Source organism: Scyliorhinus canicula, chromosome 23 (genome assembly GCF_902713615.1).
Source record: "Scyliorhinus canicula chromosome 23, sScyCan1.1, whole genome shotgun sequence".
In the NCBI taxonomy this organism is placed as follows: Eukaryota; Metazoa; Chordata; class Chondrichthyes; order Carcharhiniformes; family Scyliorhinidae; genus Scyliorhinus; species Scyliorhinus canicula.
In genome coordinates, this window is record NC_052168.1 from 14,575,043 (window position 1) to 14,590,179 (window position 15,137).

At 54.6% G+C, this 15,137-nt stretch overlaps 1 protein-coding gene across 2 annotated transcripts in view; it reads right to left on the reverse strand.

The window, feature by feature from the left end:
• Positions 1-4,529: 4,529 nt before the first annotated feature.
• LOC119956408 (guanine nucleotide-binding protein subunit alpha-12-like) overlaps positions 4,530-15,137 on the reverse strand; it is a 60,390-nt gene continuing 49,782 nt past the window's right edge. For both annotated transcript variants that reach the window (XM_038783596.1, XM_038783595.1), the window contains one exon: positions 4,530-6,055. In XM_038783596.1, the coding sequence (XP_038639524.1) occupies positions 5,486-6,055 (570 nt within the window). In that variant the 3' untranslated portion in view covers positions 4,530-5,485. The remainder of the gene's footprint in view (positions 6,056-15,137) is intronic.

The window sequence follows — 15,137 nt, forward strand, 5'->3', positions numbered from 1 at the left end:
TTGTTTAAGGAAGATACAGCTCGAAACGGATTACATTTTTAAATCGCGGTGGGCTACCAGGCAATCCAGATTTCTGCCAGGCCGAAGCCCTTGGGCCTCGCGCAGGCCTCAAAAATGCGAACCTTAATTTCAGCACTTTCCAACAGAAACACGCTCTGAAAATTTCCCAAAGTAATTAATCCTTTGAGGCAGAACTTTTGTTTCAACACATCCGAGACTAGCTGGGGTTCCTACGTGGCTGGAATCAATAATGATTTTCGACACAAACACACAGTAATTAGTCCTTTTGTCTCGGAAGACCCTCAGCAAGCACTGCAGCCACCAACTGCCAAGATTCTGAATGTTCGGTTGCTTGAAGATTCCAGGAATATGACAATTAAGTGCTCTTTGCATTTTCTGAATTCTACGTTATATCGTTCAGCAAGGAAAAGCAGATATTTTTACACTTTGCGTCTTTTTTCTCTGAAGGAGGTGTTCAACTGTGACTCCGAAAGAGCTGTTAAATACATCGGAGTGAGCTTTTGATGGTCTAACTGACCCTCAATGGTTTTAACCAGGGTTTCGATACAAGCCAGCGCCCAGCGCACGGGTTACAGCCATTTGCTAACGATTTAGGCCTTGCTGTCACATTGCCAAAAGCTCAATGCTGTCATAAACACACATTCTGCTCTAAAAAGCACCACTCAACCAAAACAGTGAGGGGTTGGGTATTAAGATTTGAGGCCTTGGCCTTAGAATGAGGTTTGACGAGGTTTAAAAGTCTTTACTCGTTTTCCCTGCCACCATTTTACCTCATCGCGCTCCGTTGCCCATGCTCCTGCTCGGTCTGTTGTCTTTTCCCTCCTTTTAATCTCTCTCACTCCTCTTCTATTTTCCAGTTTTCGGTACCTCCACTTACCTCCTCCTCCTCCCCCCCCCAGTGCCTCTCTTCTCCGCTCCCCGTTCACCCATAGACAGTTACTGCTCTCTATCCCTTTCTCTCATCCTCGCTCTCTCCCTCCCTCGTGCACTTTCCTCTCCATGTCGTAACCAGTGTCCTTCGCTACAGTCCAACAGGAAACATTTGGTCAAAACCTGTGGCCGTGTAAATATTATAAATGTGTTCCTCAGAATGATGACAGCAAAGCGGTCACGTTCAAGATGTTTCTTGCTACAGCCTGTGGCCTTGTGTCATGGAGTATCTGTACTTTGCCAAGATCTCTAATCATGGAGCATCCCTGCCAGACTCACTGGGACCCACCCCACACCCACCCATTGGCAGCTACACTGAGATGACCCCCTCCCCCACACCCACCCATTGGCAGCTACACTGAGATGACCCCCTCCCCCACACCCACCCATTGGCAGCTACACTGTGAGCCCCTCACTCCACCCCCTCGCTCCCACCCCCTCACTCCCACACCCCCTCCCACCCTCGCTCCCACACCCACATCCATCACTCCCACCTCCTCACCCCCATCCCCTCGCTCCGACCCTCTCACTCCCACCCCCTCATCCCCACCCCCTCACTCCCACCCCTTCACTCCCGCACCCCCTCACTCCCACCCCTTCACTCCCGCACCCCCTCACTCTCACCCCATCACTGCCATCCCCTCACTGCCATCCCCTCACTCCCACCCCCTCACTCCCACCCCCTCACTCCCACCCCCTCACTCCCACCCCCTCACTCCCACCCCCACTCCCACCCCCTCACTCTCACCCCATCACTGCCATCCCCTCGCTGCCATTCCCTCACTCCCACCCCCTCACTCCCACCCCCTCACTGCCATGCCCTCACTCCCACCCCCTCACTCCCACCCCCACTCCCACACACCCTCACTCCCACACCCTCACTCCCACCCCTTTACTCCCACCTCCTCACTCCCACACCCCCTCACTCCCCACCCCCTCGCTCCCACCCCCTCACTCCCACCCCCTCGCTCCCACCTCCTCACTCCCACACCCCCTCACTCCCACCTCCTCACTCCCACCCCCTCACTCCCACCCCCTCGCTCCCACCCCCTCACTCCCACCCCCTCACTCCCACCCCCTCGTTCCCACCCCCTCACTCCAACCCCCGTCTGGAACCCACTCCTTGTTATTTGTTAGTCTTCATGTTCTGTGTTGACTGACTGTTGTACCGATGCAATGGGATTTGGAAGGGTAATGGGAGGGGGGGAGGGGGGGGGGCGTCTCATAAATCCCAACTTCCCATGGATTGGGTTAACTGCATATTGACCATTAATGGTGGATGGACCCTCGAGAGAGAGAGAGAGAGCTGCGATGTCACAGAGCGATCGGTACTTGGGCTCACAACGCCCTTAATTGGCCTTAACTCTGAATTTTCCAATGGTAGCTGGTTAACCGTTGATGGGGCAACCGCCCAGGACAAGACCAGGGTGGGGGGGAGGGCAGCTTCCAGGGTGAGATTCAACAGGTCTAATATCTTAATGGAAGATATTCCCAATCTCAAAATCCACCCGGCGAGAGCCGCCAATCTGTCGGTGCCGACTAAAGATTGCGGGGCATCAAGGGTTGCACAACTGTTTCATTGTTGAGTTAAGGGCACTTGGTTCCGCCCCGGGTGTGAGTTGCTGGCCGGTGAGGGCTCGCATGTACTGCCCTGGCAAAACGGAGCAGCCCCAAACATCAATTGAGGGAGCAATTCTGAAAAAACATTTGTTCTCGGGATCTGGACGTCGCCGGCTGGGCCAGCGTTTGTTGCCCATCCCTAATTGCCCTCGAACTGAGTGGCCTGCCCGGCCATGGGCGGCACGGTAGCACAGTGGTTAGCACAAATGCTTCACAGCTCCAGGGTCCCAGGTTCGATTCCCGGCTTGGGTCACTGTCGGTGCGGAGTCTGCACGTCCTCCCCGTGTGTGCGTGGGTTTCCTCCGGGTGCTCCGGTTTCCTCCCACAGTCCAAAGATGTGCAGGTTAGGTGAATTGGCCATGATAAATTGCCCATAGTGTCCAAAATTGCCCTTAGTGTTAGGTGGGGTTACTGGGTTATGGGGATAGGGTGGAGGTATGGGCTTGGGTAGGGTGCTCTTTCCAAGAGCCGGTGCAGACTCGATGGGCCGAGTGGCCTCCTTCTGCACTGTAAATTCTATGAAAAATGAAATTTCAGTGGGGGACAGGTAAGAGTCAAACGTGTCTAATAAGAATTTTTATTAGCGTCGCAAGTAGGCTCACATTAACACTGCATTGAAGTTACTGTTACGGGCCTGGAGTCACGTGTAGGCCAGACAGGGTAAGGACGACAGATTTCCTTCCCTGAAGGACATTAGTGAACCAGATGGGTTATTCCGACAATCGGCAATGGTTCCATGGTCATCATCAGACTTTTAGTTCCATATTTTTATGAAATTTCGGCATCTGCTGCGGTGGGATTCGAACCCAGGATCCCAGAGCATTCCCCTGGGTCTCTGGATTACTAGTCCAGTGACAATACCACTATGCCGCCACCTCCCCAAAATTTAGTGAGACACCCAGTCCATTCCCTGCCAGTTAACAAAGTGACAGGGTTAGATTAGAATGAAACAACGCTGAGGCCTTTTTTAGCACTGCCCTGTCGGTGTGGTGGAGGTAGGTTCAATCGAGGCTTTCACGAGGGCATCTGTTGGTTATTTGAATAGAAACCATGTGCAAGGATACGGGGAAAAGGCAGGGGAACAGCGCTGTCCCAGAAGGTTTAAATAAAACTCGTAAAAAGGGAGAATTAAGAATTCTGGTCTGAACTGGGATTTTTGGAGAGCCAGAGGCATCACAATGGGCCAAATGGCCTCCTTTGGCGCCGTAACAATTCTGTCATATATCGGACATCTCACTTTACAACCAATGAAGCACTTTCTTTTATTTGACGAGTAGCCAACTCCTGTCTCTTAAGAAATGTGGCAACTGATCAGTACACAGCAAGCTCCCACAACACAGCAATGACCAGAGAATCTGTTTTCTTCTGTGATGTTGATGGAGGGTTGATATTCCGCCCCCTCCCTCACCCCCCGTGCTTCTTTGAAGCACTGGCGCGGGAATCATAAACGTTCACCCGAATGGTCAGAAGAGACTTCGGTTTAGCGATCCAACCAGGAAGCAGAAGCTCTGGGCACTGAAGCCTCGTCCTCGAGCCGGACTTGAACCCAGAGCCATCCTGGCCCAGAGAGGGGGGGGGGGGGGAGAATGCTACACCCTGAACCACAGCTGACTATTGGCCAGTCCTGTCATGCTCCCGGCTGAAGTGAAGGGGGCGCAAGAGCAGGAGGCCTCACCAGGAGAGCCGGGGCCCAAAGGGGAGAAACAAATTTTTGTTCTATTCTTTGATGTGACACTGACGACCCCTAATTGCCCTCGAGCCCAGAGGCCATTTCAGGGGGGCAGGTAAACATTGCTGCGTGTCGGGGGGGAGGGGGCTGGGTCACATGAAGGCCAGACAGAGTAAGGACGGCAGATATCTTTCCCGAAACGGAATTGGCGAACCAGACGTGTTTTCAGCGACAATTCTCGACAGCTCGTGGTCGCCGTCCGGGAGATTGGCTTTTTTGTAATTCCTGATTTTTTTTTGACCCTAAAATTATATTTCACCAGCTGCGGAGGTGGGATTTGAACCCACGCCTGCAGAGCGGTAACCCGGGCCCCTGGATTGCTAGTCCAGTGACATAACTATGACACAATGGTGCCTTCACGCACTGGGAAGGATAAACGAAAGAGAGCGACTCAACAGCAGATCTCACCATCAGGACCCGCCCCTTAAATAATTAGCGGCAGAAATGTACTCCTCAATCTACTTTTTAATCTGAAAAGTGGATCTTTTTCCGAGGACAGTGAATATGAGAAGCAGTATGAGGTGCAGGGCATACTCCCCACCAGCCTATTCCCATGGTGGCAACATTAGCAATCAACAATTGACCACAAAAGCTAAAAGGAAAGGGCTCTCTCAATTGCACCAGCCCTCTACAGAGACCAAAAATCAGCCTCGAAGCCCCACGTCCCACCCTGCCCGTCCAAACTCCGGAGACCGGGGAAGGAAACTGGGAAGATCATCTCTCAGCGGTTTCCTGGACCTCGCTGCTGATGTGCGTCCGCTCCACTGGAAGACGTGTGTGTGGTCGAGCGATGCTCCCCTCGGTTCAACGGTCCAGCTCCGCGTTTCAGAACGAAACGAGAAGGAAGGCGGCCACCTCTTGGCGTGCGGCTGAAGCCCTGCCACGGTTTCGGGAAAACGGGACCCTTGTTGTCGGGGGAGGGGGGCGACAGGTCAGGTGGGCCGGGAATCGTAAAACGGGATAGAAAAGAACCGTCGAGGCCAGGAGGGACAGGGCAGTCATTCTGAACTTTCGAAACATCTTCAAATGTCTTAAATATTAAATAGGCGTCTTGTTTATCCCTTTCGTTACCTCGCATTGTCGTTTTGCCTCTGCAAACGCGGGCATAAGGTCACACATCCTGTTGACCTTGGGGTGACCTCGCTGTGACCCGGGCGCTCAAAGGCCCGCAGAGCGTCTCTTGCCTCACTGCAGCATGATGTCATTCAGGTTCTCCTGCAGCACCGTGTCCTTGACCGCGTGGAAGACAAAGCGGATGTTTTCCGTGTCGATGGCGGTGGTGAAATGGTGGAAGAGGGGGCGGCTGCGGTCCCTCCGCTTGCCGTTGAAGCACCTCAGGAGGTACTTCTGGACGTCCCCCAGGTGGTACGGCCGGCCCTCGAAGTCGGGGAAGTGCTTGCCGATGCTGACCGTCTTCACCTTGGCCTCCAGCAGGTCCGTCTTGTTGAGGAAGAGGATGATGGAGACCCTGGCGAAGAGCTTGTTGTTCACGATGGTCTCGAAGATGTTCATCGACTCCACCAGGCGGTTTGTCCGCCGGTCCTCCATCAGAACCTGGTCGAACTCACTGGATGACACCATGAAGAGGATGGAGGTGATGCCCTCAAAGCACAGGAACCACTTTTGCCTCTGGGAGCGCTGCCCGCCCACGTCCATCATCCTGAACGGGATGCCCTTGATGATAAAATCATACTCTACGATACCCTTGGTTGCCCTCCGGGCCAGGAGGATGTCTTGCCTGGTCGGAAGATAATTCTGGAAGGAAAAACAGACACATGTGATCAATCCCAGGGAAATTTACATCTTGCAAACAACACAGAACAAGGCCATTCGGCCCAACAGATCTCTCCTGGTATTCCCGTTCCAAACACGCCTCTTCCCATCACGATGGGCAGAGTTATTTGACAAAGAGTCATCGGACTCGAAACGTTAGCTCTTTTCTCTCCCTACAGATGCTGCCAGACTTGCTGAGATTTTCCAGCATGTTCCCTTTCTTCCCATCACTCCTCAGCTCCCTCACGTACACATATCCAGCTTCTCCTTAAATGAATTCATAGTATTCACCTCAGCTACATCTTGTTGTAGTAAGCTCCACGTTGTAATCTCTACGAGTGAAAATGTTTCCCTTGACTTCCCTGGTGGATTTATTGATGGCCATCTTATATTTGTCACCTCCAGTCCTGCTGGAAGGGGTCATGTTTTAAATGTGGGTTATTGCAGTGGTGTGTAATGTCTCTTTAAGAAGAGTCACATGACATGACGTCATCGGATGCCCAGTGCCAACCCTTGTACAGCGCAGACGTCTTCAATCAACCTCTGTTAATCTTGCATCGGACTCAGGCACCGCTGCAATTCTGTTTCTTTTGTGCCGTTAGTCTAACGATCCAACAACATTGGGAGTTTCTCCCTGGCTCTGTCGACAGGTTCCTCACTGCTATCTAACCACGCTTGGGCCATTGTTTTGGGCCCTGGGGAGTTTATCTCTGGGCTTGTCCACATCACCACTGGGGAGCTGATTTCTAAGTGAGTTTGAGAGTCCCCCACATGCCCCACCCAAGGACAATACCAACCCCCAAATACATTGGCGTTACCCCACCACCCCCTCCCCAGGAGAGGACACTCTGCAATGAACCAGCTGAGGGCCCCCTTTTCATGCCCCCCCCCCCCCTTTGGGGCCTCCCTCTTCCAGGACCCTCACCCTTCAACCCCCCTCCCCCAACCTCCAGATGCCCCTTCATTCCTGCCCTTCACCCCACCCACCCTTCACACCCCATCTAATCATTCCTTTCATGGGCATGCCCCCCCCCCCACCCCCTGGCTCCGCAAGGTGGCAGTGCCAAGGTGCCAGATTGGCATTGCTAAGGTGTCCGACCGCCAGGGGGAGAGCCAGGGTGCACCCTTGCCCTGGACCTCCAATGGGCCAGGGAGACCCCCGGGTGACTGGGAGACTGCCTGCTCCATTTTTATGTGGACCAGTTCTAATCAGGGGCTGGTTTAGCTCACTCAGCCAAATCGCTGGCTTTTAAAGCAGACCAAGGCAGGCCAGCAGCACGGTTCGATTCCCGTACCAGCCTCCCCGGACGGGCGCCGGAATGTGGCGACTAGGGGCTTTTCACAGTAACTTCATTGAAGCCGACTCGTGACAATAAGCGATTTTCATCAGCGCCCACATGACCTCTTACTGGGGAGCCCGGTTAGATCACGGGAGGCCGTTAGATTGGGTTTCCATCTCACTAATGCGACGTAGATTGCCCGTAATTGGCCTCGATTAGCTTCACACCGCGGCTCGGCGGGATCCCATCAACCGGAGCAGGTCGGTTAGATCGCAAACCGCTCGCCGCCCGGTAGGGATCCCGATTTGGGCCTCTCCTGCGATCTAGCCGGCCCGCACAGACCCTCACGGGGCGCAGCATGGCTGTTAAATCGTGCCCATAGTGTTTAGCTTCAGTAAGACGATGTAGTCAATGCCGGGAGCTGAAGCAGTCAGGTGTTGAGCTTACAGTTTTGAAAGCCAGTTAAAGATTTGGCAGTGGACAGGACAGGAGCAATTCTTCCAAGGCTGGCAGGTTAGACAGTAGTTTGAGACGGGCAAGAATCTGCAGGCTGATTGCTGACCGGGTTTCCCGCTCCCCAGTCAGCCATTTCAATGGATCTCCATTAAGCACGTATGCCTTGATCTGCTAACTGTGTACAAAAGTGGACTTTGCCCCGAGATGGGTTTTGCTTGAGTGGAGAAAAAAGATATGAGTCAGGAGTTATTGTTTTATTGTATAGTTAAGGTTATTATATAGGCAGCATGGTAGCATGGTGGTTAGCATCAATGCTTCACAGCTCCAGGGTCCCAGGTTCAATTCCCGGCTGGGTCACTGTCTGTGTGGAGTTTGCACGTCCTCCCCGTGTGTGCGTGGGTTTCCTCCGGGTGCTCCGGTTTCCTCCCACAGTCCAAAGATGTGCGGGTTAGGAGGACTGGCCAGGCTAAATTGCCCGTAGTGTCCTAATAGTAAGGTTAAGGGGGGGGGAGTTGTTGGGTTACGGGTATAGGGTGGATATGTGGATTTGAGTGGGGTGGTCATTGCTCGGCACAACATTGAGGGCCGAAGGGCCTGTTCTGTGCTGTACTGTTCTATGTTCTATGTTCTATTAAGCATTGTTTAATAGGTAGTTGTAAGCTATGTTCTGCGTGATGCTAAAGTTAGTAATAAAGTTTGTTTCAATATTCCTACGCCCTATTTGTGTGTGGACTCACCCCTGGAGCGAAATATCCTTTCGTCGCAGTCTTACAAGTTAAGTAAAATATTGGGGATTCAGTCCGGTATCCTAGCAACAGTTGGGGCCTGGTCCGGGATCGTAACATCATAATTCAGAGATCAGAACTGTGCACAATCACTCCAGTGTCACAAACTCAAGAGTGAGCCAAGTTCTAATTGGAAGACACCATCAGCTTTGAAAATCGAGGGGGACGGGACCGAATGTCAGAAGGTTTGGTAAGCGGAGGGCACAGATGGAAGAAAATTGGCAAAAGGGCAATAGAGATGAGCAGATTTTTTTTTTTTGCCCCCACGCACAGTGAGTTAAACATAGAAAAATAGGGGCAGGAGGCCATTTGGCCCTTCGGGCCTGCCCCTCCTTTCAATAAGATCATGGCTGGTCATCCAACTCAGTAACGTGTTCCCCGCTTCCCCCTCCCCCACATCCTTCGATCCCTTTAGTCCCAAGAGCTCTATCTACTCCTTCTGATGGTTAATGCACTGACTAATGTGTGAGAGAACCAGTTCAAAAGTAACCTAAAAGAGAATTGGATAAATACTTGAGGAGGAAATACTTCAAGGGCAATGAGGAAAATGTAGGGCAATAAGATTGGCACCTCACCTTAAAACATTCACTCCCTCCACCACCGACGCACAGTGGCAGCCTTGTGTACCATCTACAAGATGCACCGCAGGAACTCAGCAGGCTTCCCTTGGCAGCACCTTCCAAACCCACGACCACTACCATCTAGAAGGACAAGAGCTGCAGATTCCTGGGAACACCCACCACCTGGAGGTTCCCCTCCGAGTCACTCACCATCCTGACTTGGAAAGATATCGGCTGTTCCTTCACTGTCGCTGGGTCAAAATCCTGGAACTCCCTCCCTGACAGCACGGTGGGTGTATCTACACCACATGGACTGCAGCGGTTCGAGAAGGCAGCTCACCACCACCTTATCGAGGGGCAATTGGTGATGGGAAATAAATGCTGAGCCCGGACAGCGACACCCACGTGGGCAGCACGGTAGCATAGTGGTTAGCATCAATGCTTCACAGCTCCAGGGTCCCAGGTTCGGTTCCCGGCTGGGTCACTGTCTGTGTGGAGTCTGCACGTCCTCCCCGTGTCTGCGTGGGTTTCCTCCGGGTGCTCCGGTTTCCTCCCACAGTCCAAAGATGTGCGGGTTAGGTGGATTGGCCATGCTAAATTGCCCTTAGTGTCCTAAAAAGTAAGGTTAAGGGGGAGTTGTTAGGTTACGGGTATATGGTGGAAATGTGAGTTTGAGTAGGGTGATCATTGCTCGGCACAACATCGAGAGCCGAAGGGCCTGTTCTGTGCTGTACTGTTCTAAATGAATGAATTAAAAATACTTGGAGAAGAGGTACTTTGGTTTTCCTCAGCGTTAGTTTGCTTCTGTGAATCTGAACTTGGCTACAGGAAACTCCCCCCTGGTGAGTGTGGTGAATGTAATATATAAATATATATATGATAATTCACACTGTCTTTGTAAGTGCAGTAGCGCTATCCTACCACTAGGGGGAGTAGATCTGGGAGTACTCCGGAACTTGTACTGGGCTCCACCCTTGGCTCCGCCCACATCTCCTCCCCCTAGTGCAGCTGTATAAATACCCTTGTCCAGAGCCAGCCTGAGTTCACTAAGAGTTCATCAACGGGTAACAGGCTGGCTCTGAAGTAAGTCGATTAAAGCCTAGATTCATATCGGAAACACGTGTCTGGTGAATTGATGGTTCCATCAGTGAGGTGTTACAGAGATTATAGTTTTGAAGTCCTGGAACAGAGTCAGTAGAGTAAGGGGTAGTGATCAGCCCACATTGCAACACGCAGAACAACAGTGAGTGGGAAATATCATTGGTCTGCTGAATCCAGGAAAAACTGGACAGGAAAGTTCAGAGAAGTAACAGGAACAAAGAGAGAGAGGGAGACAAAAAGACAGCAATGGAGACAGAGAGGGATGAGATCACTGAAGAGTCAGCTGTACTTTAGTTGGTCATTAACATCCTTCCTCAAAGGCTCGTCACCCGTGCAAGATACAGAGATCGCGACACAGCATGAGAGAGGGAGAGAGAGAGAGACAGCGCGTGAGCGAGAGAGCACGAAAGAGAGCGTGAAAGAGAGAGTGTGAGAGAGAGTGTGAGAGAGACCTCGAAAGAGAGGGAGAGCGCGAAAGAGAGGGAGAGCGCGAAAGAGAGAGAGCACGAAAGAGAGGGGGAGCGTGAGAGAGAGAGCGCGAGAGAGAGAGGGTGAGAGAGGGGAGAGAGAGAGGGCAAGAGAGAGCGGGCGAGAGAGAGAGCACGAAAGAGAGGGGGAGCGCGAGAGAGAGAGCACAAGAGAGAGAGGGTGAGAGAGGAAGAGAGAGAGGGCAAGAGAGAGAGGGAGAGAGAGAGTGCGAGATAAAGAGTGCGAAAGAGAGGGAGAGTGCGAGATAGAGAGTGCGAAAGAGAGGGAGAGTGCGAAAGAGAGGGAGAGTGCGAAAGAGAGGGAGAGCGCGAAAGAGAGGGAGAGCGCGAAAGAGAGGGAGAGCGCGAAAGAGAGAGTGTACGAAAGAGGGAGGGTGAGAGAGGGAGCGAGAGAGAGGGCAAGTGAGAGAGGGTGAGAGAGAGAGAGCGCGAGAGAGAGCGCGAAAGAGAGAGCACAAAAGAGAGAGCGCGCGAAAGAGAGAGAGAGTGACAGCGCGCGAGAGAGAGTGCACAAGAGAGAGAACGTGAGAGAGAGAGCACGAGAGAGAGAGCACGAGAGAGCGCGAGAGAGAGAGAGAGAGCACGAGAGAGAGAGCGTGAGAGAGAGAGCGCGAGAGCGCGAGAGGGAGAGCACAAGAGAGAGAGCACAAGAGAGAGAGCACGAGAGAGAGCGCGCGAGAGGGAGAGCGCGAGAGAGAGAGCGTGAGAGAGAGAGCGCAAGAGGGGAGAGCGCGAGAGAGAGAGCGTGAGAGAGAGAGCGCAAGAGAGCGCGAGAGAGGGAACGCGAGAGAGAGAGCGCGAGAGAGAGAGCGCGAGAGAGAGCACACGAAAGAGAAAGAGCGCAAAAGAAAGAGTGCGTGAAAGAGAGAGAGAGCGAGAGCGAGCGCGCGAGAGAGGGCGAGAGAGGGAGGGCGAGACAGAGAGGGCACGAGAGAATGCGAGAGAGAGCACAAGAGAATGCGAGAGAGAGCGCGCGAGAGAGTGGGAGAGAGAGCGTGAGAGAGAGAGCGCGAGAGAGAGCGCGAGAGAAAGCGCGAGAGAGAGCGCGAGAGAGAGCGCGAGTGAGAGCGTGAGAGAGCGCGAGAGAGAGAGCGCGAGAGAGAGCGCACGAAAGAGAAAGAGCGCAAAAGAAAGTGCGCGAAAGAGAGAGAGAGCGAGAGCGAGCGCGTGAGAGAGGGCGAGGGAGAGAGGGCGAGAGAGAGAGAGCAAGAGAGAGAGAGAGGGCGAGAGAGAGAGCGCGAGAGAGAGGGCGAGAGAGGGAGGGCGAGAGAGGGAGAGAGAGAGAGGGCAAGAGAGAGAGCGAGAGCGAGACAGAGAGAGCAAGAGAGAGCGCGCGAGAGAGAGCGCGAAGAGAGAGAACGCAAAAGAGAGAGCGGGCGAAAGAGAGCACGAGAGCATGAGAGCGAGCGCGCAAGTGAGAGCGCACAAGAAAGAGAGCGCGAGAGACAGAGCCCGAGAGAGAGAGCGTGAGAGAGAGCGCGAGAGGGAGAGCGTGAGAGAGAGCGCGAGAGACAGAGCCCGAGAGAGAGAGCGTGAGAGAGAGCGCGAGAGGGAGAGCGCGAGACAGAGAGCATGAGAGAGCGCGAGAGAGAGCGCGAGAGAGAGAACGCGAGAGAGAGAGCGCAAGAGAGAGAGCGCGAGAGAGAGAACGCGAGAGAGAGAGCGCGAGAGAGAGAGCGCGAGAGACAGAGCCCGAGAGAGAGAGCGTGAGAGACAGAGCCCGAGAGAGAGAGCGTGAGAGACAGAGCCCGAGAGAGAGCGCGAGAGAGAGCGTGAGAGAGAGCACGAGAGAGAGCGCGAGAGGGAGAGCGCGAGACAGAGAGCATGAGAGAGCGTGAGAGAGAGAACGCGAGAGAGAGAACGCGAGAGAGAGAGCGCAAGAGAGAGAGAGCGCGAGAGAGAGAGCGCAAGAGAGAGAGAGCGGGCGAGAGAGAGAGCGCAAGAGAGAGCGCACGAAAGAGAAAGAGCGCAAAAGAAAGAATGCGCGAAAGAGAGAGAGAGCGAGAGCGAGCACGTGAGGGCGAGAGAGGGAGGGCGAGACAGAGAGGGCGAGACAGAGAGGGCGAGACAGAGAGGGCGAGACAGAGAGGGCGAGACAGAGAGGGCGAGAGAGAGAGAGCACGAGAGAATGCGAGAGAGAGCGCGCGATAAAGAGAGCGGGAGAGAGAGCGCAAGAGAGCGCAAGAGAGAGAGAGCGAGAGAGAGCGCGCGAGAGAGAGCGCACGAAAGAGAAAGCGCAAAAGAAAGTGCGCGAAAGAGAGAGAGAGCGAGAGCGAGCGCGCGAGGAAGGGCGAGGGAGAGAGGGCGAGAGAGAGAGAGCGAGAGAGCGCGAGAGAGAGAGCGCGAGAGAGAGAGCGAGAGAGAGAGAGAGAGAGAGCGCGAGAGAGTGAGCGCAAGAGAGAAAGCGCGAGAGAGAGAGCGCGAGAGAGAGGGTGAGAGAGAGAGCGCGAGAGAGAGGGAGAGAGAGAGGGCAAGAGAGAGAGCGAGAGCGAGACAGAGAGAGCAAGAGAGAGAGAGCGAGAGAGAGCGCGAAAGAGAGAGAACGCAAAAGAGAGAGCGGGCAAAAGAGAGCACGAGAGCATGAGAGCGAGCGCGCAAGTGAGAGCGCACGAGAAAGAGAGCGCGAGAGACAGAGCCCGAGAGAGAGAGCGTGAGAGACAGAGCCCGAGAGAGAGCGCGAGAGAGAGCGCGAGAGAGAGGGCGAGAGAGAGGGCGAGAGAGGGGCGAGAGAGGGGGAGAGAGAGAGCGCGAGAGAGAGCGTGAGAGAGAGCACGAGAGAGAGCGCGAGAGGGAGAGCGCGAGACAGAGAGCATGAGAGAGCGTGAGAGAGAGAGCGCGAGAGAGAGAACGCGAGAGAGAGAGCACGAGAGAGAGCGCGAGAGGGAGAGCGCGAGACAGAGAGCATGAGAGAGCGCGAGAGAGAGAGCGCGAGAGAGAGAACGCGAGAGAGAGAGAGCGCAAGAGAGAGAGAGCGCAAGAGAGAGAGAGCGCGAGAGAGAGAGCGCAAGAGAGAGCGCACGAAAGAGAAAGAGCGCAAAAGAAAGAGTGCGCGAAAGAGAGAGAGAGCGAGAGCGAGCGCGTGAGGGCGAGAGAGGGAGGGCGAGACAGAGAGGGCGAGAGAGAGAGAGCACGAGAGAATGCGAGAGAGAGCGCGCGATAAAGAGAGCGGGAGAGAGAGCGCGAGAGAGCGCAAGAGAGAGAAAGCGCAAAAGAAAGTGCGCGAAGAGAGAGAGAGAGCGAGAGCGAGCGCGCGAGAGAGGGCGAGGGAGAGAGGGCGTGAGAGAGAGCGCGAGAGAGAGCGCGAGAGAGAGAGCGCGAGAGAGAGAGCGCGAGAGAGAGAGCGCGAGAGAGAGAGCGCGAGAGAGTGAGCGCAAGAGAGAAGCGCGAGAGAGAGAGCGCGAGAGGAGAGAGCGGCACGAAAGAGAAAATGCGCAAAAAGAAAGTTCGCGAAAGAGAGAGATAGAGCGAAGAGCGAGCGCTGCGAGAGAGGGCCAGATGGAGAGAGGGGCGTGAGAGAGAGCGCGGAGAGAGAGCGCGAGAGAGAGAGACGCTAGAAGAGAGAGCCGGCGAGACGAGAGAGCCGCGAGAGAGAGAAACGCGAGAGAGTGAGCCGCAAGAGAGAAAGCGCGAGAGAGAGAGCGCGAGAGAGAGAGCGAGAGCGAGACAGAGAGAGCGAGAGAGAGAGAGCGAGAGAGAGCGCGAAAGAGAGAGAACGCAAAAGAGAGAGCGGGCAAAAGAGAGCACGAGAGCATGAGAGCGAGCGCGCAAGTGAGAGCGCACAAGAAAGAGAGCGCGAGAGACAGAGCCCGAGAGAGAGCGCGAGAGAGACAGAGCCCGAGAGAGAGAGCGTGAGAGACAGAGCCCGAGAGAGAGCGCGAGAGAGACAGAGCCCGAGAGAGAGAGCGTGAGAGACAGAGCCCGAGAGAGAGCGTGAGAGACAGAGCCCGAGAGAGAGCGCGAGAGAGACAGAGCCCGAGAGAGAGCGTGAGAGACAGAGCCCGAGAGAGAGCGCGAGAGAGACAGAGCCCGAGAGAGAGAGCGTGAGAGACAGAGCCCGAGAGAGAGAGCGTGAGAGACAGAGCCCGAGAGAGAGGGTGAGACAGAGGGCGAGAGAGAGGGCGAGAGAGAGGGCGAGAGAGGGGCGAGAGAGGGGGAGAGAGAGAGTGGGCGAGGGAGAGAGGGCCAGTGAGCATGAGAGAGAGAGCGTGAGAGAGAGCACGAGAGAACGCGAGAGAGAGAGAGAGTGCGAGAGACATAGAATTTACAATGCAGAAGGAGGCCATTAGGCCCATCGAGTGTGCACCGGCCCTTGGAAAGAGCACCCCACTTAATCCCACAACTCCGCCCCAAACCTGTAACCCAGCAACCCCACCAAACCCCTTTGGACACTAAGG